At 40.0% G+C, this 22866-nt stretch overlaps 1 protein-coding gene across 4 annotated transcripts in view; it reads left to right on the forward strand.

Moving 5' to 3' along the window:
• Positions 1–22866, forward strand: part of EYA1 (EYA transcriptional coactivator and phosphatase 1) — a 291109-nt gene that overhangs the window by 253460 nt on the left and 14783 nt on the right. For all 4 annotated transcript variants that reach the window (XM_053660794.1, XM_053660795.1, XM_037140382.2 and 1 more), the window contains 5 exons: positions 14087–14145; positions 14256–14416; positions 15415–15529; positions 15647–15768; positions 19722–19822. In XM_053660794.1, the coding sequence (XP_053516769.1) occupies positions 14087–14145; positions 14256–14416; positions 15415–15529; positions 15647–15768; positions 19722–19822 (558 nt within the window). The remainder of the gene's footprint in view (positions 1–14086; positions 14146–14255; positions 14417–15414; positions 15530–15646; positions 15769–19721; positions 19823–22866) is intronic.

The following is a 22866-nucleotide window of genomic DNA, read 5'->3' on the forward strand; positions in this document are numbered from 1 at the left end:
CACCTGCCACCTGGGGAGCCTAGCAGAACAGGAGCGCCTGCCCCTCCCGTTGAATGGGGGATGGAAATGCCTCTGCAGCTTCCACAGCGTTGGCTGGGTGGCTGTCAGTTTATTTTAAAATCCCGTGAAATTGACCTTTTGGTGTCACACATGACAGATCTTTCATTTAGATTCTTGATTTTGACAGGTGCTAGCTAATCTTCAATCTGAAAGAGAGACTCACTACTATGTAAAGTTAGATTTTATTCAGTTACCTCCATAGGAAGTTTGCTCAGTCAAGAAAGGAATTCTTTTTTCAAATTGACTAGTGCAAGAGAAAGCCTGTAACTTCAACTTCCCTGCAATGTGTTTGAGTTGCAGCCCCCAGAGACGTCTCCTGTTTCCGTGCAGCTACAATGGAGCCTCTGTCTGGGCTCAGCTCAGCTCAGTAGCTTCGCAGCATTTCTAAGGAAAGCTTTCGAGATCCTGGGTCCTCCTTGCTGCTGTTTGGGGGCTACTTCTTTATAAGGCATGTGGAGGGCCAGGCAGGTGGAGAGGATGCTGTTGACCAACATTATTTTGTAAATTCCTTTGTTCCTTCAAAAGTAACTAACTAAGAGTTATATTCCTATATTGGCACTTTGTTGGAAAATTAAAGGGACCTCTTATGTCTGAGATGTCATCCATTTCAATGGGTGGGAATTGTTTGTCTTAAACACGATGTAGTCCTACTGGACTTGCAGCTACGATGTTTCTAGTAAGCGCAAAAATGGGTAGCTTGGAAAATTAACAGTTGAAATGTCCTGTTTAGCATGTGTCTAATAAGAATATGGAGAGGCGTAGTGAAATAAGAATATTTTGTCTTTTAAAGTAATCTTTATAGCATTTATTTAAAAATAGGAAGTTATTTAAATCATAGGTGGCAAAAATGAATAATTTGTTCTACTTACAATCACATACCTATGCAAATGGTCAAAAGCAGAAGTCACTCCTCATAACTGGCCAAGGCCTTATGGAAATTGATAAGGGCTTTCCCCCAAACCAAGAAAATTTTCTAACTTTCTATTTAAATCGAGACAATTAAACAGAGGGGTTTTTTAAAACTGTTTTTAGAGGATTGTCATCTCCTAAACAAGATGACGATCCTCTTTTCCAGGAGCATAAAATGCCATAAGCGCAGACTAAGTAGGAGCCGTCGGACAGCGGAGGGTGCCGCAGAGGCCGCCCCTGAAGGGTTAACAGCAACTGGCAGTGGGGGGTGGGCTTCAGAGAAGAGCTGCAAGCAGAAGGTATGTTGTGAATAAGGCTCACAGGTCTAAGGGGTTAAAAAAATCATCTAAGGAAAATATCATGTAGCCCCAGGCGATAACTAAACGTCATCAACACGTCCAAGCATGGGCATCACTGGTCATTCACTGAAACGTCTACTAAGCAGTGGCTGTGCCGTGCACCTGGGGGGTTTTCCAGACGCTTCACACAGAGTTGTAAGGAACACAGATAATTGTTGCCCTACTGAAGTTAACAGTCCAAAGAAGCATTGGAAACTGTCAGCCTCTGCTCGGCTAAAAGAAATATGAAACATGTATAAACTAGAATAGTATACAGCAATTTAAAAGATAATACACATAATTGATATAAAAATATCTTTATTACATATTAAATGGAGGGGAAAGTAGCTACAAAACATGTGTCTGGGTGCTACCCGCCCTCATGGTGTGTATCCCCTACTGAAATGTAAGCTCTGTGAAGAACATGAGAAACTTTGGATAATTAAGTGACTTAATAAGAGGACAGGAAGGATGATAGAAGAATGTTAACAGTGGTTGCTGCTGAGGGGTGCAATTGAAGTATATTTCTTTATGTATATTTCTGTCTTGCATGAATTTTCTACATGAGTATGTATCATTTTATAATCAGACAAAATACATTTATTTCTATAAAACTAGTATTTAACACTTCAGTGACATAATGCAGTAACATTATCAGTTAACTTTTGATTGGGTCATCAGTTCTTTCATAACTAAATTCTGGCTATAAGACTATCTGGAAGATTTCATTCAGTATCATCTATGTACTTGGCCTACATAGAAAATAAATAGGCAGAAAATAGAATCCTATTTAGAAAATAAACAGGGAGAAAAACAAACCTGAAGAGATCTCTCTTCCTTCACAGTTTATTATCTGGTGGGATATACAAAAGTCATATATGTGTCTTCATTTCTTTATCCATATATATGGAGTTTCGGGGAGGACTGGAAATAACATTGGATATACCTGGGACTGTGCCTGACACCTAGCAGTTTCTCCATATCTGTCGCTGTTATTTAGAAAGTGGGTCACAGGCATACACCAGGGCCTAACACAGAAACCGATGTAAGTATAACAGAGGACATCACCTTGACCAGACAAAAAGGAGACAGAGGCATTCCAGCAAACAGGAGACAACGTATCATCTTATGAAGGAGGGAAGCAGAGGCCAGGCGGATTGAGACCAGCCTCACAGATGCACGCCATGTACAATGGAGCGTGCAGGACAGACAGACCGGTGTGGCACCAGATAGACAAGATGAAGGCTCATAATGGAGGCTTTTGAATGCTTAATGGCATTGTGGTATATTAAGCCCAATATAATATTCCTAAAGCATCTGGTTCAAGGGCAGAGATAGACAGAAACAGAAGTGATGTGTATAACCAGCCCCCAAGAAACTTATACTCCAGATGTTGGAAATTGTATTTCCTGGTAGAGCAAAATCCTCTGTGAGAAAGATGGATCTAAATCAGTGATGTCCAGGTCGGACGGAAGGGAAGACTAGACACGTGATGAATTCTGTTTTCCATTCCCATAGCTTTGTGAGAAATTACAGTGACACTCGCCTGTTCTCTTTCTCCAGCTCTTCCCCATGTTTATAAATTATGCCTTACTGAAAATATCTATATCTCATTTATTTTTGGGTGTTGGGTGCCTGGTATGTAAGTGGGTGGCCAGTTTTTAGTTGAATGCATGACCATGAATGAAAGAATACACAATGTGTGCCCTATATATTTTCTAGAGGTGTCTCCACAGTTAATACTGTACTGCATCTGACAGAAGTAACGCCATTGAGTGTGGTTTGTAGGGTACATAAATGTCTTGCATGAGATGGCTGGCAGTTTGAACATTTCACCTAAAGTGTCATATGCTGTGCTTGAGTGTGATGTTGTTAGGTTACAAAATTACATGCTTATGATTTTGTAATAAAAGTTTTTTATGTAATAAAAAAGGTGTTATTTGTGCTGGGCCCTGTATAGATTATATATATATATAATCTATATATATCATATATATCATATATATCATATATATCATATATATATCATCTATATATATCATATATAGAGATGATATATAATCTATATATATCATATGTGTGTGTGTGTGTGTTATGTTTGTGGCACATAATTTAGTATTTTTTTCTGAATAATAGATAACCAAAACATGATTATTTGTTGCCTTAAAAATTAAATCATGGGAAAAGAGGTAGCTTTCTAGTGAGTAAGAATGTAAGTGTGGACAAATTTTTTCCTTAGCTTTCCTTGCTGACTCCCCTCCTCCTCCCCCTCCCCTCCTGACACCCAGTAGCTGGGGCCACACCACAGCTTCTGTGCTAGAGGAAATTTATCATACAGAACAGTTCACACCAAAGTTGCGGAGCTTAACTACTGTCTTGTTACCTGAAGTCTTTGCCCTATCAAAGAAGATTCTAAAGGAATGATTTCAGGGGCTGGAATTTCAGACCCACTGACACTCGGAAAAGGAGGAAACTTTTAAAGTACGGAAGTGGCCCCCTCAGAGGTCCTCTCTGCCCCATGAGGGGCAGACAGTGAGGGGAGGTGATGATGGAACCTTCCTGCAGCTCAAGGGGGACCTTTTTTTTTTAAGTACCGATGTCCGGTTCTGCATACTTTTCTCTCCCAAGAAAATAATAATTATATGGCAGAGGAAATGGGCTGGGAGACTTTTATTAACTTAGTAACTAAGGATATTATTCTGAGCCACTCATTCTTTTTATACAAAAGCTAGTTTTTATTATTTAAAATCATCCAGCTGCATGATATGTTAACTAAAATTGATAAACTGATCTCTTTCAAGCTTTCAAATCTCACTTCCCACTCCTGCAAAAAAAAAGTCACTTAAAAAGCCAATTACATTTAAATATTTCTTTAAAAGTTCTGTTGACATATGGTGTGCAGTTAAAGATGATTCAATAGACATGGAATGGTCATGAACTGGAACTTTTTTTCCAAATATTTAATTTTAGACTGAAAATTGCTCCAGAGAAAAAAAACCTCTCTTAAAATATGACCTATTCCAAATTATAGCTTCAGTTCATTGTTTTATATGTGATCAAAACAGAACTATTCTGTGTAAATTGAAACGTCTAGTTAAACACTTTGTGAATAAATTAGCACGCAACTCATTCTCTTCAAAAGAGCGTTAAAGGAAAGGGGCTGCAGAAGAGGATGAAAGGTTTCCCAGGTCGGGTATTTTTCCATATTTCTGGAAGCAAGTTTGCAATAAAAAGAATGATTTTTATGAGACTGTGATTATTCCCAGCAAGGCTAGAGTTGGTGTCACTATGAAAAATTCTTCTGTCATAGATGCTCCCAGCAGGGATAATAGATCTAAGAGCATGGTGACAGGAGTTACAAAGAACACTCTTGCCAGTGACAAATTATGTTTGCAAAATGATGAGCAAACCCATTGAAAATGGAGAAACCACTTCAGCAGTAAATCAAAGCCTTATTCTTAAGAGTAGATCTGACTCTACATTTATAGTATGTAGGTACTGAGTTGGTTTTTTTGAAGTTCTGAATTATTTTATATATAGCCAGCCTTTAATGTTTCCTCTTACTACTTTAAGTTACATGATATAATTTAAAGTATGCGTGTTACTTTTATGATAAAGTTGTGTACTACAATCTGACAAACTATCAAACGCTAATGCATGGTCCTGTTTTTATTCAAAGGTTTATAACATTGTCACTGGTTCCTATACAAATTCATAAAAAAAACAAATCTTCTTATATTAGCTGAACCATAAATAAAGCTAGGCATTTGGGTTTAAACCTTTTGTGTATAATAGCGTGTGATAGGGGTCTAGAAAACACTGCCATAAATTGTGCTAGTGCATTAAACATATCTTACATGATAAAAGTGGATCTTGTAGAATTAGATATCAGGTATTCACTGTATATTTAACTATTTTAAAAGTAAAGTAATTTATAAGTGTTCATATCATTAGATCAAACTTAATATATGCCATAATTATCAATTAAAATAATCCATACTTATGGAAACAGAGCACTTAACCATTTTGAATAAGCTCATTTTGTTTTAAAAGCTTATTTTCAATTCTTTCTGGCTTTCATTAGTAAGGCTTTCTTTTCTTCACCCTAGGGTTGAGAGTGTGAATAAAGACAAATATATTTAATATAATCTTGTGGTAAAGAAGGTATTCATTGTAAGAAAGAAGGAACTCCAAGCAGAGTGGAACTGACATGTATTTATTAACACTGCGCTACTTGCTAAGAAGGCACCATCTTCATGTAATTCCTTTGAAATTCCTTGAACAATGCACTAAAATGATATTACCGTGACATCTTATTTTCAATGAGTGCCTTGTAAAAGGAATTAGTATTATAAAAAAAATACTAGAATGTTTAAAAACATCTTTTCATCTTTTCTTTAATTATGATTAGTAATAAGCTTGAGCATCCTATAAAGTTTTAGTGATCTTAAATATTTACCATAACTTCGAGCATGGGTGAATACATAGCTTAACCACTTAAGTCTATCTTTCTCCTTAATATGCCATCTTTGGGTACTTTCAGTAAAGATTTTATTTTTAAAATGTTTTATGGACATTCATCTAAACAGAATCGTATTGAAATAGCTAATATCTTACCTTTGTTGAAACTGCTCTCATTCAAATCTTGGGTTTTGAGTACAAGGACTTAGGTCTAGCTAATATAAACATAATTCTAGTAAAATAGCTCTCTCGTTTAGATAATTGCTACAGAGTATTATAACATTAAATATATTAAAAATACTTCTTTGTAAGAAAGAAATAATAATTAAAAGCAGTGTTTGTCTCCACAAATTGCATCTCATTACCAAATCACAATAATAGATGTTAAAATTACTTACCAGTTTTTGAGATTTGAAATCCTGCCCCTCATTGGCTTCTATAGTTGTGGCATCCTGTTGCTATGGAAACAGATTGGGATGTTTAAATGTTGACTGGATATGTGTTAGTGCCAATGCTATGCTGAGTAGATAGAGTGGGAATTTAAATTTGTCCGGGTATATTTTAATTCATCACCTTGCATTTCCCCAAATTGTCACAAGTAATAAAGCAAATTTTTAAACCTCCCATTGTTCATCCCGTGCCTTAGCCATGGGAAATCTGCAAGGAAGCATTGTGGCAGGAAAGTGAGGGCCATCACTGGGTCACAAGGTGTGCCCCTTACAGACATGACAAGCTGCCCACCCAGCGCCACAGCTGAGGGGCTGCACATTGAACTCTCTGCCTTTCCACTTGGCCTTGTGGCAGGCTTGCAGCTAGTCATGATGGTGGGTACCAGGGCACAGCCACGTAAAAGCTCTCTGTTACGTTTGTTTGGGAGTCAGGGCTAGGGTACCCTCCGAAAGCATGTTGTGATGATGATATTACACATCAGTAAGTGTAAACACATGGGTCATTGACTAAAGAGTCTCTGCTTCTCAGAGAGAAATCTGCAAATAAAAACGTGGTTTCTGCAAATACACTAACTCATGGCAGAATTTCTTAGCCACAGAGAATGACGTATGGAATCTAATCATCAGTGAATTTGAAGCAGGATTCTCCACCTCTTTCCCATCAAAATGGCTTGTTTCTTGACCACCTTTTCCCCCTACACAGAATTTCTGAATCATGGAGAATCTCTAGAGATGACCCATTTTACTTTATTTTTCCAAAGAAGTTGGAAAAATATCTAGGGAATCTAGGGAGCTATTTCCAAAAGCTGCTTTGGAAATTTGCCCCCTTCAAATATCTGTCACTCAGACCCTGGTTGCCCTGTGATGCCATCTGTATAATTGAGATTTTTTGTTAGAAACACAGTAGTTTCCACAGATCCACAGGGGGATGTCTCCCCTGCCCTTTCCCTGTTTGAAGCATTGCCGATCACTTGTCGAAGCTTTCGGACATTGGTGTGTTTGTCTGTAATGTACTAGAAATACTCCTGTATTCTGTCTAATTAACCATTTCTTTTGTTTAGAAATAAAGGGAAAAATTATTTGTAGTAACTTGTAGATGTCTAAGGTACCAAGCACATATCTATATTGTTCAGTGGGGAGCTCAGAGCAGGGGATACAATTGCTTGGTGACAGACAGGAGGGGACAGAGCCCCGTCATGGTTTCCTCCACCCTGACCAGCTCCAGCTGGTCCCCGCAGACACACTGATGTAGACACAATGATACACCTCATTCTCTAGCGACAATTTTTTCCTTCCATTTTTACTTAGTAAAAGAAGGTATTGAAACAATTAGTTGGCAGAAGGGTGTTAACTTTCTCCTGGTAAATTTGGAAAATGGAACAAATATAGCCTTGGTCAGCAGAATTTAGGCTTGTATAATTCAACTTATCCCAAGGCGTGTTTGTAACATTTTCATATTGTTCCATTTTATAATATGCAGCCGACCTCAAAGTCTTCTTAGAGCCTTCAAGTTTGCTTGGAGGTCATGTTTCTGGTGTTGTGTTCAGGGGCACAGCACCTCGACGTGCCGGCTGTTACATCACTGTGCTTGGCACAGAGAATAAGACCCATTGTGACTGTCTTAATTCTTTTTATTAATTTTCCTAAACCGATGTGAATGGTAGGGTGTATTTTTATATAATTACAGCACAAGTGACCATCTTGGGGGAAAAGTACAACCAGTACAGTATCAAAACAGAATAAATATTTGCAGCAAAATTCAGCCATAACTTAATATTTTACATCTGAGCCCAGTACAAAATTGAAGTTATTCCTGGGGTTTGGTCCAAAAGGACATGTCTGTGGCCCAGCCCTGGAAGGCCAGAGATGATGACAGATCAGGAAAAGGTCAGCTTGAGTTGCTGTGCCAAGAACACTGACAGATGGGACCAAAAAGGCAGAATAACAGTGCATCCAGAGTTCCGAAAGTGATCGTGCCTTTGCTCTGTGGCGGGGAGATTGCAGCCCATGTGGCTTTCTTCCTGCTCCAAGCACCAGAGCTGGTGTTCACTGCTTAACGTGTTGGCTGTCTCCCCCCACCATCCACATGGGCATTTTCGAGCCCAATCCCCTGAGTGCTTAGACGTCTGGAGTGAGGGCCAGTAGAAACCTTAGCTTGCTGACTTTATTTATTTTACTCCCCTGTGAGGCACAGGCTGTGGAATATAAAGGGTGGCCCAGCAAGGGCAAGCGCTGGTGGATTGGTTTGTGTTGTTTATCCGAAGGATGATTGTAGGGGTCTGTCACCAGGAGCGGGGGTTTGCATGTAGCACCTTAGGGCTCAACACGGCACCTCTGTGCCATGATGGTGCCAAATCCCTGCTCCTGGGCCTCAAGCCTCCTTTTTGGGACTCACTGTGTCAAAGTCACATGAACACCTACATTCTCACCGCCTTCAATCGCTCTCTGTACCCTCCACCCCTGGCCGGGACGCCATTACCACAATGGGGCTCCCTCCAAAATACCGATCACTTAAGGGGGAAGGGTTGGGGCTTCTGCCGGAGGACCAGGGGCTCAGCTGAGTGCCAGGCTGGGGGAGGGGCCGAGGTCACAAATGCTGGGCACAGGCAGGAGTGGAGCAGACAAAGGGGAGGACATGTGTGGGAGCTGGAGTGCCCTTAGCTCAAAACAATTGAAAAGGCATAAAGGACCTAGGTCACAGCCACCACATGGCATGGGGCAGCTCTCTACTCTGTGTGAAGTTAAGGGAGCCTGGGAAGAAACAGTGAATCGGGGGTCAGAGGGCCAGTGCCTCGGCACTTACCTCACCTTACTTAACTTTTCTGCATCTCCACTTTTCTTATCTGTAAAATGAGTTATAACATTATAGACTGTTGTTTTCATCACTGACATGTCACACACAAAAATAGGACTCTGTGAAAAAGATAGCAGTGTGCAGAAACTCCACAGAAGTGTACAAAACAAATCTGAATTATCAAGGGGTACAAAGTGACAGGTGGTGTATCACTGGCGCGTTAGGACTTTGGAAAGGGGAGGGCCCGGCCTCAGGATGGGATCAGCGGGCAGAATGCTTCAGCACTATCTGAATTCGGTGGGAGATTAGTTGTGAACTTTTCCTAGGAAGGACCATCACAACCCTGCCCAGCCCTTGTAAGGTCTATTTGTGCTATGTGGCTGTATGTGAAAATTGGCTGAATAACAATATTAAGCATATATTTCTCTACTGCTGACTCGATACAGAGCTATAAGCAAAAAATGTTGCCCCTGTTGACACCCCTTTGGAAGGCCCCTAACAAAAAACATTTCCCCCATCCTGGTTCCGGACTAGCTTTCATATCCATAATGTTGGGGGGGGGGCAGTAAAGGAGACCGTCTTTAAGAGCCTTCCCTCTCAGCGGGCTCTCGGGGGTCAGGAATTCCAGAGCTCCTCCATATCTCTTTGTCCCAGGGTGTATTTTTGCTGAGTATAATGTGCACCCAGTGGTTTTAGTCCTGCCCTTATATAATGTGCACCCTTATTTTCCCCTAAAAATTTGGGGGAAAAGCATGCATTATACACGGCAAAATACTGTATTTCCCTGCCAGGAGGACAGCTTCCTCCATGAGAGGTACCTCCCTGACCCCACCCCATGGCCATTGAATGTAGAGTCTGGCTTTGACAGTCCGGGACCACAGAGCTGTACTTTGTTACTGCAGCTTCAGTAATAGCAGTCGCCATTTCTCTCTATTCGATTGCTTTCATCACAAAAGCAACAAGGATCAGCGGGAGGCCTTGCTGTTCCTCCCTGATCTCACAAAACATCATTTCAGATTTTTAGACCTCCGCCACCCTGTAGGACCAATAAAGCCAGCCATTCAGTGGGAGGATGTCCCTTTGGTCCCAGGAAGGGTTCTGCAGCTTTTAAGACCACTGTAATGTATCATGGTGTAGTAAATGTCTTTTCAGCCAAACTGTAAGTGCCCTGAGGGCCGGGACTCATAACTTAATGAAACTTCCAAACCAGCTCCTACTGTTACCTGCCAGCCCGCTTAACCCTTCCCCTCCTGCCCCTCCTCCAGCACCAGAGGCCCCTGCCTCAGCTCCTTGGCACTTGTTCTTTTCTTGGCCAGCAAGGCTCTCCCCAGACACCTGCCCAGCATTGCATATTTCCCTTGCCTGCTGTGTTTTTTTCTCCTTAGATTTTAACACTATCTAGTGTATTGCACATTTTGCATATTTTCTTGTTTTGGAGTGTCTGGGATATTAATTCCAAAATTGGAAAGATTTTTTTTCTATTACGTGGTATGTCCTTAGCATCTAGAACAACACCTAGAATATAGTAGCCCCTTAATAAATCATCGGATACATGAATAAATGACAGCCTTTCTAAACTGAAGCACCCATTAGGCAACTAGGATGAATATTGACTGCAGAGTCTACCAGGAGTCCAAGGAATTGCTACGTCTGGCCCAAGTGACACTCCAGGCCAGGCACCCATACATGTTAGGGGTCCCTTGGGCATCTCAAACCTCGACCAGACAGTTAATGCATAAAATGTGCTGAACTGGCTGTACTGGCGTGGTGGCCCCCACATCCATGAACGCTGTCCTAAGACTCTGGTTCAGTGATGACTTGAGCTCCTGAAAACCTGACCATGAAATTTTTGGAAGTTTATTTCAAAAGTGCATTTTCAGCACATTCAGTCTTTGGAGAATAGAAACTTCTTTTCCCATGGAATTTTGTTACGTTCTGCCCTCAGTTTATTAAGCACCAAAGCAGGGTGTTAGGGATATGTTTTGGCACCTGAAAATATGGGAAGCTTCCATTCTTGTCCTCTGGGTCTGTGGATTCTTCCAGAGGGGCTTAGAGATCCGTTGTTGTTGTTTCAGTGGGCCGAGCCCTTCTGCTCCCCTCCCTCAGCTATTTGATGTTTGGATTTAAAACCGATTTGGCAACTAAAAACAACCAAGTCCAGAAAGCAAAAACAAAAACCTAAAATTAGGCTCTAGGAAGACAAGCGATGCACAAGATGCCTTCTGCAGAGCGGGAGGCAGGGAGGAGACAGGTTTTCTGGGCGTCGGAATGCACGGGCCTGCGGTTTCCAGCTTGAGAGAGAGTACACCCAGCACGGTTCGCACATTACGCAGCTCTGCTTGGCAATATTTCCGTCTGTTAAAACGTTTCATTTGTCTTTTGAGGAATTAAACCTTTTAATTGATGTGAGCATCAAGCTAGTAATATTATAGGTCCTCCTTAAAATTTTCCAAAAACCATGCACACAGCTTATGTCTCAAAACAGCTAGCTATACCATTATGTGCAAACTCAGACAAATTTATAGGCAATGAATCTTCAGTATGTAACTTTTTATCCATTCAAAATTTGTGCAATATGGTATTTTTTCTATTGTTAAGTGAAATGAGCAACAATTGCAAAATCACATTTGACATAGACATTTTAATGGGTTTTTTAAATTCCTGGGGTGCTAATGAGGCCCTTTAAAAATGCTCTTGATTTTTGCATCTATTGTCATTAAAATCATTCTACAAAAATCCTCCTGATAAAGAAGGAGATATTCTTGTTGCCAACACACCAAACCTTGCTTTAATCAAATCAAATGAGTTTGGTATCTGCAGGTAAAAGCCTAAAGCTACTGACACTTAATGAGGACTAACCAACACACTGAACAATACATCCAGTGGGGCCTCAGGCTGGGGACCCAGGGTCTGCGTCCAGCCTGCGGGAGAAAACAAACACAGGATGTGAGAGGACAATAGACACAATGGAGTCATTAACAGTCATTATTAGATAACTGACTTCTCTGTTAGTAATGGGGATTTACACGGCTTTCATTTGAGAAAAGCCTCTTAACACCCTACATTTCCAAAGAATTCTCCCCAAGCCTAGCGTCAACCTAGGAACTTCAGGTCAACTTTGACTCCTTGAAATGAATTCTTTTTAACGTTTCTTTTCCTCTTGCAGTCCCTCAACTTCCTCCTGCTCTGTTCTCTCTCCCAAGAGAGAAAAGTCACTGTGGCTTTTGTTTGTTTTGCATGTTTGCTTTGGGAGGCTTTTTGAAGTACACTTTTTTGTACATTAACCAGGCACCCTTAAAAGAGTTATTTACCCACAACATAAAAAATTGTATTTTTGACTAATTAACTGGCAGAAATTCCTACGCATAATTTAAAAACTCTTTAAAGCCAGAATAAGTACATTGTGGAAAACAACTATAACTAGCATTCATCTTCCCAATTAAATGGATAACTCTGAGAAATTCCCAAACGTGTTTTCAGAAATGACCTGTTCCTCAAATGTGAAACTCGCCTTGCACATGTAAAGCCCCTGGACTGGCTTTTCCTTTTTTCTTATCTGAGGTTATAGATCTTGGGAGAGCAGGGGAGGGTTACAAGGTCAAAGTCTTTTCCTCCCTAGAACTTGCTGCTTGCTGGGAGCGGGTTGCCTGGAAAATAGATGCTTTAGAGAAGAGGTTGGGGTCAGGGTTTTAATTCTGTTAAGCAACAGCTGGTTTGAGTTTCTTTCCACTTCTGTCTCCTGCTCCCTTCCTCACAAATCCATGGAGAGCAAAGAATTTGTTCAGAAGGAACCGGCAACATAAAAATACACCTTTTGTTACTGGGGCGCTGTGTGTATGTCATCTTTGTTGCCAATTGAATGTTAAGTGCTGGATTTCATAAAATGAACTATACAGGAAATATGACCAGACCTGTAATCAGAAGACCCTTTTAAAATGTAGGACGGTGTACCTGGAAAATTCTTTTAATAATATTTTTGAAACTTTGAAGGGAAGTAAGTAGGGTATTTGGAGCTCGGCTGCAGAGAGAAGAATCAAGACTGAAATATTAAAGCATGCCAAGTATGTGTTACTTTTTTCTGGGCTGGAAACCTTGTTTGTCTCCAAATTAGTGTGCTTTCATTTTTCAACAAATGTTTGTTGGATTCTGCTTTGCTGAGTTGTCTGAGATCGGTTCTTTCCACAGTCGTGCACGCTAGGGGCTTGGTGCCCAGTGGGAAGATATGGGGTACTCGTATGCCAACAGGTGCACCAATATGAACTTGGTCCAGTACAGAGTTAGCCCACAATGACAGCCTCCTCTCCCAAACAACATACACACATGGTTTGGGATTTAAAAATCTGGTCTGTTCAAATAACTATTCTACACTAAACTCAGAAACCCAGTGCTCAAAAATGAATGTGCAATAATAGTGAACCAGTAAAAATAAATAAATAAAAAACACGGCATGGTTTGATTGTTTTTATTTGAAGTCTCCGGTGCTTTTTCCTCCTATACATGCAAGCGTGTGCACACGCTGAGAGAGAAAGAATAAAACTCACGTCTCTCAAATCAATGGCAAACCAGTAACAGATTTTTTTGCCTGGGCTCTTCAGCACACTGGCCTCAGGCTGTGTTGGTGTGTGGCTCGACAGCAATCAGAGGTCATAATTTCATTGGCAGTTAGCATCAGGTTTAATTTTTCTAGCATGTTCCATTTACCAAAATGTCTGGTTTCAGTTATGTGTGGGCATTGACTGAATCAGCTTTGAGCAGCATGATGTCTTCAGGTACCTGAGGTTTATGGAACACATATGCTAATTGTTTTCAATCACTTTCCTTTCTACACACAAAAATCTGTTTTCTGAGGCTGAATAACAGTAGTCTTTAATGACATTGCTGGTTTCTTATATTAAAAGAGGACCTGAAGTAGGTAAAAATGTCAATTTAACAAGACTGCCACCTACTGATTGACATAGTTGGAAAGTAGTCCAATTAAAGTTGCAGGGGTTTTTAAGTAGCTGTCTGTGGTTTTTTAAAAAAAAAATGTAAATGCTTTTTGAAAAATGACATGTAGCATTTTGATTGCATTTTAGGAATGTGACCAAGTTCATATAGATGATGTCTCTTCAGATGATAACGGTCAAGACCTCAGGTGAGCCCGTAGGAATGTGAAGAGATTGATTCCATTTTACGGTGTAATTGCTCAGCTAATTAAGATGAACTCTCTTTGGTTAATTTTGGGCTTTTCTTGCGTCTAAATAGCACATATAACTTTGGAACAGATGGCTTTCCTGCTGCAGCCACCAGCGCTAATCTGTGCTTGGCAACGGGTGTGCGCGGCGGTGTAGACTGGATGAGAAAGTTGGCCTTCCGCTACAGACGCGTAAAAGAGATCTACAACACCTACAAAAACAACGTCGGAGGCAAGTGACTGTCACCAATACCTCACTGGGTTAGTTCAGACAGCCTAGATAAAATTCTCAAAGTACCACGCACTTTTGTGCCATGCTTTTTTTTTTTTTTTGGATAGAATAACTATTTTTAGAGCAGTTTTGTCTGACCAGCTGTGATTTAGTGAGAAGAAGATTAGCCGAGAGCCAGCTGTCCGGGCACGTCTGGCCCAGTCCTGGCTCTGTAACTGACCAGTAGGCGTGTGACCTGGAGGAAATTTCTTGACCTCTGACATTCAGTTGTCCTTCCAATGAAGTGGGGGTAACAGCTCTTGCTCAAATGACTTGAGGTGGCTTATAAAAAGCTCCTTCTACTGAGTAGATGTTTGTGTGAGTCTGAATATTTTCATTTGTGTTTTTTAGCACAAAAGGGACTATATTAGCTTACTAATGAGAATTTAGGGAAGGTGTTTGCTTCCAGCGTGGCTAAATCCAGGTGTTCAAATGAATGCCAGCAGAGAGCTCGTGCCCAGTTTTTCCTTTAGAAGTCATTCTAGGTCCCTCCCCAAAAGTGGCAAAGATGACCACTGGTATGTCCAAGTTTCTAAGCAGCCAGTTTAGTGCCCCCATTTGGGTAGAGAAATATCTTTCCCAGTGAATTCAGCAACAGTTCCAAGACTGACCTTCACTGGCCAAGCCACCATGGTCATCTTCCCACCCTGGGAGCCGGAGGGAAGGGTGGCTCTGTCCAAACTCCGTGCTTGGAGAAATGGGTGCCACTAGCCCCCCCTCAAAAGAAGAGATGACTTCTATAACCAAAAAAAAAAAAAAAAACATGCTAGGAATGCAAGCTTAGTACATGCTTCCTGCAGTACTAAATATTTGCCAAACGAAAGCTAATATGTGAGAAATTATTTGGTATACTATAAGGTTTGAGGGTTATAGTAGTAGCAGCATGAAGTATTTCTTATTTATAAAGTTGAACTGACACATTGTGAAGGAAGTAGGTTCATGTGCTTTTCAATCCACAGGTCTGCTCGGTCCGGCCAAGAGGGAGGCCTGGCTGCAGCTGAGGGCTGAGATCGAAGCCCTGACGGACTCCTGGCTGACACTGGCCCTCAAAGCGCTCACACTCATTCACTCCCGGTAAGCGCTCCCCAAGACACTTTGAGGTGCCTTTGCTGACGAAAGGAGCTGTGCTCATGCTGGTTCATTCTGGAGATTTGTTTTCCAAGTCTTTTTACTTTCTCTCTGTTCTCATAGGACGAACTGTGTGAATATTTTAGTAACGACGACTCAGCTTATCCCAGCATTGGCGAAAGTCCTGCTGTATGGATTAGGAATTGTGTTTCCAATAGAAAACATTTACAGTGCAACTAAAATAGGTGAGCTGCTTTTGTTTCACGATTGACTCTTCTCCTTCAGGCTAGTAGAAATGAAAGGCATTGAATGAGACTTCTGTTCAGAATGCTAGGTGCCAGAAAACTAGAAGAATAATTTAACTAACTTTATTGTCAAAAATGGCTTTAGACATGAAGAGAAATACACTGTAAATCACAATCCGTGTAGTTTTAGTCAGAAAATTTCACTTTACTGGCTAACATTAAGACCTATACATTTTGGCTATGGTCAATTTAGCATCATTTCTGGATTATCTTATTTTTTTAGGCATCAACAAAAATATCTCATAAGCTAAAACAAATAGTATAGAGATATACAAAGTAGAAATGAAATAACTCTAACAACAGCTTTCTTTATTACTGCTGGAACTATATTTTGCTTTATTTTATTTTTTAATTTAATCTTTATTATATTTTTCCATTAACATCCAGTCCCCTCACATTCCCCCTTGTTTTATTTTAATTCAACATGTGTAAAGCATTGAATTGCCCTTTTTGTTATGGGGATACAGTAAAATTAAGTTTTTGCAAAAAAGAAACATAATTGGAAAAAAGAAGACTAATTGAAATTTAGTTGGATTACAAACCAAGATAGAATAAAGGGAATTAAAAAAGATATGGCTCTTGTTCTTAGAGAATTCTTTATCCAGAGGGGAAGGCAGGGAGCTAAATAACCATGATACGATGAAAAAACTATGTAAATGAGCATTTATCAAGTATTTATTAGGGGCTTAGTTAGACCTGTGCTAAGCATTTTACATGTTAAAATCAATCTCCAACACTTTGCCATTTTATAAATGAGGAAACTGAAGCTTAGACGCTTCCGTAAATTGTTCAAGTTAATGGCTAGTAAAGATGGACAAACTCGATCCCTGAGTCCCAGGTCCAGACACCTTTCCACACCCTTGGGGGTCTGTGCCACCCACCCAGGGCCTGAACCCTGAACATGCACTTTTGTGGAGGAAGTGCTCGCTGCCACCCAGGAGGAGGTGGAGGGCAAATGTCAGTGAAAAATGAAGGGAAGAAATGACATCTGAGCTGGGTATGGAAGGGTAAATGCGAGTTTACTGGGCAGACGGGCTTGTGAAAAGAGAGAAATTACCATGTTCCCTCCTAAGGGACTCGTGAGTGGCTGTGGGTCATCCATGTGCAGGTTCAGGAAAAGCTGAGGCTGGGAAGATAGACATGGGTGTAGTGATAAGTGACCTTCCTTGTACGTCACCCTGATGAGATGATGTTATTTTGGTGAGTCCTGGGGAAGAGGGAGAAGTACCCTGGTAGGTGGGGGAAAGGTTATTTATAGCTGCTCACCTCTAAATAAAAAGGGACAAAAATGGAACCCCTGTACATCTAACTCTCCTTCTGACACTTTTACACCTCTCCTTCAAAGAACTTAAATGAAAAGTTGCTTATCTAGTTATTTGTTCAAGTCTGACTTCTCCGCTAGATAGTTGAATGTTTGCCTCACTCATCAGTGTAGCTGTAGTGCACAGCACATTATAGGTGTTCAGTAAGTGTTTATTGAATGAAATGTATGAATAAATGGTTGCTTATGCTGAAGAAGGTTGACACAGAGGTTTCTTTTAGGCAACTGAATCAGCGGGGACACCATTAACTGATGGGGAAATCAGGTTTGATTAGAAACAGAAGGGTTTGGCCTTATCCATGTTGAGTTTGAAGAGCCCCTGGGATATTCAGAGACAGCTCTCTGAAGCTGGAAACAGTTGGAGTTGGAGAATGATCAATGCTTTTTTGAAAAGGGCCAAGAACGGAATGCTGGAAAATTCTTATAAAAAAGAAAGGGATATGCCAAATAGAATTCCCAGTGACCCAATAAAACTAAATTTTTATATGTTCTTATGTTCCATAAGAATAGCCATCTGTTTACATTGTCAGGTGTTTATCCTCCTTACATCAATAAACAGGAGCTATATCATGTTTTGTAAACAGGAGTCAAAGGTAAAGGTTCGTCAGCACATAAAAGGCAAAACAATTCCTGAGAAGTGCATGGGACAGAGAGGCATTGCCTTACTCCCCAGAAGGAGAGAGCAAATGGTGGACTACACGTCACCCATGGTGAACTTTAATCCCAAATAATTTGAAAATGTTAGGATGATTGATAGGCAGTTATAATGACAATGAAGGAAGTCTTTTTAATGGGCATTTGGTTTGCAATATTGGTCTTTTATTTTTTTCAGCACAGAACAAAAATTAGAACTAAAGAATATGTGGTGGAAGAAATTATTTCAAAACCCAAGTGTTAAGGGTCACTTAACACAAAAGGGTTTCTTTTGTGCTGAACACTTTCTATGATATTTTTAACAAGAAATGTGGAGATTGGAATCCCTCTGATTAGTGCTAATTTTGCCAGAAAGTGAGATATGATCTGAGGGTCGATGCAGAAAGCCCAGACATCTTCCTTGTCGGCCAATGGCAGAGGCGTAGGAGGCAACATCTCAGGGAGCTGTGATATTCTTCGAGACCAAATGCATTGGTCAAAATGAGGACTTCAGCTAAGACCTCAAATTCACGTCTAAGAGTCCATTTTTTTCATCTTTATTGCACAACATGTGTACACGACCCAGAATTCACAATGAAGCCCATAGGAGACAGCATGTAGGTGAGAACTCCTTTGTCCACCACAGCTTCACCTTTAAAAAACCATTGCATTTACCTGTTTCCCATGAAAAAGACACTTCAAAACAAAACAAAAAGAAAACCTGTTAACGTTTCCTTCTGAGGAGGGAGAGATAGTGCCATGGCATTCAAACTTTGGGTTGTATATTTTTGCAATGAAAACTGTACTTTGTATTCGTTTCTTAAAGTGATTTAGCATTTCACAGTTTAGTGGGCAACTAAGGCAGCATTGAAATGACATCCTTTGAATAAGGCTGGCCCTGTTTCATTCTGTCAGATGCAAACCAGAGATTTTAGTGCAAAATACAAATATAAAGCAGACATTTGTTTAAGCAAACAAGCAATTTGTTCACATGTATATCTGATCCTTCTTTGAAAGAGATGCAGGCCCCGCTCAGCCATTCCCATTTGAAAACTATAAACTGTCCCATTGTCCATTAAAATGACCCCATTGGCAGCCCAGGACTTGGAGCACCGACCTCTTCTCTAAGCAGCAACAATGGCTGCATTAAGAGCAGGGGGCGCTGCCAGCGGAGCCGCCTCTGAGGCCCAAACCGAGGAGTCCTGACATGGGAAAGATAATAGGTAGATAAAGGTATTCTGTTACCTTCACCTGCTTCTTCTCAAGGAAAGGGCTTTATTGACCATTGGGTGTCTGAGTAAGGCCAGCATGAGCTCCCTGAAGTGCCCTATTACCCGACATTTATTTCAGAAACAGGTCTATGAGAATATTTCAGGCAAACCCATTAGGCTTTGGGGATCTTTAATTCAAATGAAACCCCAACCTGAACATGGCGGGGATGAACTCATTCCTGTGTCTGATTTCTTCATTGTCTTCATCCTTCTCAATAATAGCCTGTGGATCAGACGCAATTTTCAGAGTTTGTTGTATCATGAAATTTTTTTTTAATCAAGTGAAACTTTGTTGCCAGAATTGTGTGCCTTTGTTTAGTCTTAGCTTGTAGGAAAAATAAAGTAGTACTGCAAAAGAGTACTTTTTCCCTCAGATGCCGTACTGTGATTGACTTAACCTGCTTTGTAATAGACGAGTCCTTGGGAAAAGAGTACTAAAACGGTCAATTTCAAGGGATGGGACACCACATAGGTAATTCATTTACAATTTTTAATTTATTGTGCTCTTCCACGTGCTACCCAAATGGCATGTCAAAGCTCTCTTCTCGTTTGCACAAGTTGGTGAGAGTTGAATCAGAAGCATGAAGAAAGCATTTTAAATAAAAAGTCCAAGAGCTCTATCACTGAGTTACCCAAACTTTACATGTTTTGTGATTTTTGTTTGTTAGGAAAGGAGAGCTGTTTTGAGAGGATAATTCAAAGGTTTGGAAGAAAAGTGGTGTACGTTGTTATAGGTGATGGTGTAGAAGAGGAACAAGGAGCAAAAAAGGTAAGTGTTCCCAGCTGGCACCTCTCCTGCCGTTTAACTTTTCTTAGTCCTCAAAATGCTCATGACTGGTTCATTTACATGTGTTCTCTTCCTCTGAAATTACTTATGAATGTGCTCAGAACCATTAGCAGGAAAAGGGGGCAGTGTAGATTACATATGAAGTGGCTTTTTTTGAAGATGGGCACACGCAAGCCCAAGATGGTTGGTCTTCATAGAACACGGACTGTGGTTTGTTTGCGAGCAGAAAAGAAGGTATAGTGCTCAGGCCAGCATGCCCCTTTCTGCACCCATGGCAAATATTGCCAGGTGATTAAAGCCTTGTTACCTGAGCCTGGATGCAACCTAAGAACCTTCCAAACATCGCTTCTGAAGTCTCTACTAGGTGGTTGAGCTGGTTTGCAGAACTATTTGTGGACATAGAATACAAGGCCTTCTTTTTACCAAGAAGTCACCACCTTGCATTTCTTAAGACCTGGGGAAGGAAGCTTGACTCGCAGTGTGTCCATTGTACTTTTTGTTCTGCTACATCCCTTCAAGTGTAATTCTGTCATTTCCCTTAGCAAAATCTTTCTCGTTGGTGCATTTTAAGGGGGAGGGAACCACATCCCATAGCCTGGCCCTCAGGGTCTTCACAGTCTGGGAAGAATTCCAGTTAGCATGTTGCCAGTGGCCTGTTTCGTCATGGACTGTTGGCTCGGTGATCTTAGTTCTGTTTGCCGATAGAGCTTCCAGAAGCCAGCAATTTCATCTAACTCGGTAATTTTGATCATTAAATCAAAACATTTTCTCAGAGAGAAAATAAACAAAGGCACACCTTTGTTTATTTAAAGAACAATATTATTCTATAAAGATCTCTTGCAGGCTTCCTTGTGAGCATGACTTTGTTCCCTAAAGGACGAGGCAGAGAAAATGTGGGGAGTCTTCCGACTCCAGGTATCTTTCTGTGACCCGTCTTTTGTGGTCAAAGTCTGCCAGGATTCCTCTTCACCATAAAACGCTTTTGTTCCCCTAACACAGCATACCTCGAGTAAAATTAACTGGGCATATGTATGATTTCTTTTCAATCAAAATGTAATAGTCTCCCACACAGTGAAAGCAGTTTTCGTTTCTAGAGTAAAAGTGGCCTTGTTTCGTATCTCCACAACTAAAGTTACTTTACTTTCCAGAGAACTACTTAAAATAAATCTCTTGTGAATAAAACCAGGGGAGCAGGAGCAAGCAATCCTTATTCTGAACAGTGACAAAGGCTTCATCAAGAAAATGTCCATGTGAAATGTGAACAACTGAACTTGCTAAAATCCAAGATGAAACCAAGAACCTAATGTTTGACCCTAAGCTTCCTTAGGAGGAAAATAAGAGCTGCTTGTGTGTGTGTGTGTGTGTGTGTATACATATTTACATTTATACATTACATATATTATAAATAACATTTTAATGCAATTTTATGCTTTTAGTTTTTTAATGAGACATGGACTGCTAACACTGAGTACATGAATGTTATTATCCTAAAGCCATTCCTTCATTCATTTAGTACTTAATGAGCACATCCTGTATGCCAGATATTTTTTAACATGGTGACTTTAAATTTTTATTAAGATACAATTGATATGGAATATTACATGAGTTTCAAGTGTATAACAGTGATTCAACATTTCTATACCTTATGAAATGGTTATATTGTGATAAATCTAGTATCTATTTCCAAAGTTATTACAGTACTATTCACTGTATTCCATGTGCTATATATTACATCACATGACATTTATTTTATAACTAGGAGTTTATACTTCTTACTACTTTTCATTTTTTTCCACCAATCTCCTCTGGAATCATTTTGTTCTTTTTATCTATGAGTTAGTTTCTGTTTTGTTTTATTTATTCCTTTGTTTTGGTTTTTTAGATTTTCCATATAAGTGAAATCATACAGTATTTGTCCTCTGACTTATTTCACTTAACATAATATTCTCTAGGTCCACTGTGTTGACAAAAATAGCAAGACTTTTTCTTTTTTATGACCGAGTAATATTCGTGTGTGTGTGTGTGTGTGTGTGTGTGTACCACATTTCTTTATCCACTCATCTATTGATGGACACTTATGTTCTTTCCATATCTTAACTATTGTGAATAATGTTGCAGTGAACATAGGGGTGCAACTATCTTTCACATTAGTGTTTTTATTTTCTTTGGACTGATAACCAGCAGTAAATTGCTGGATTTTATGGTAGTTCTATATATGCTATATATTTTTTGAGGAACCTTCAGGCTGTTTTTCACAGTGGCTGTACCAGTTAGCAATCATACCAGCAATGCACAAAGGACCCCCTTTCTCCACATTCTCACCAAAACTTATTTGGTTGTTCTCTTTTTGATAATAGACAATCCGACAGGTATAAGGTGATATCTCATTTGGTTTTGACTTGCATTTCCCTGATGATCAGTAATGTTGACTACCTTTTTATGTGTCTGTTGGCCATCTGTATGTCTTATATGGAAAAATGTCTAGTCAGGTTATCTGCCCATTTTTGATTCAGATGGGTTTATTTTTTATGTTGAGTTATATTAGTTCTTTAAATATTTTGGATATCAACTCCTTATCAGACATATCATTTGTAAATATCTTCTCCCAGTCAGTGGGTTGTTTTGTTGATGATTTCCTTCACTGTGCTTAAGCTTTTTAGTATGTTTTCTTCTAGGAGTATTATGGTTTCTGCTATAACAGTTAACTCACAAATCCCTTTCAAGTTTATTTTTGCATATGGTGTAAGAAAGTGGTCCAGTTGCATTTTCGCATGTAGCTGTCCAGTTTTCCCAGCAGCATTTATTGAAGAGACGTCTTTTCTTCATGGTATGTTGTTTCTTCTGTTCTAGGTTACTTGACCATATCAGTAAGCATGGGTTAATTTCTGGGCTTTATTCTGTTCCATCGATATACATGTCTGTTCGTTTGTTTGTTTTTACCAGTATCATACTGTTTGGATTATTATAGCTTTCTAGTATAGTTTGATGTCAGGTAGTGTGATGCCTTCAACTTTGTTCTTTTTCAA

Source organism: Artibeus jamaicensis, unplaced genomic scaffold (assembly GCF_021234435.1).
Source record: "Artibeus jamaicensis isolate MK-2021 breed Jamaican fruit bat unplaced genomic scaffold, CSHL_Jam_final scaffold_916, whole genome shotgun sequence".
Classification (NCBI taxonomy): domain Eukaryota; kingdom Metazoa; phylum Chordata; class Mammalia; order Chiroptera; family Phyllostomidae; genus Artibeus; species Artibeus jamaicensis.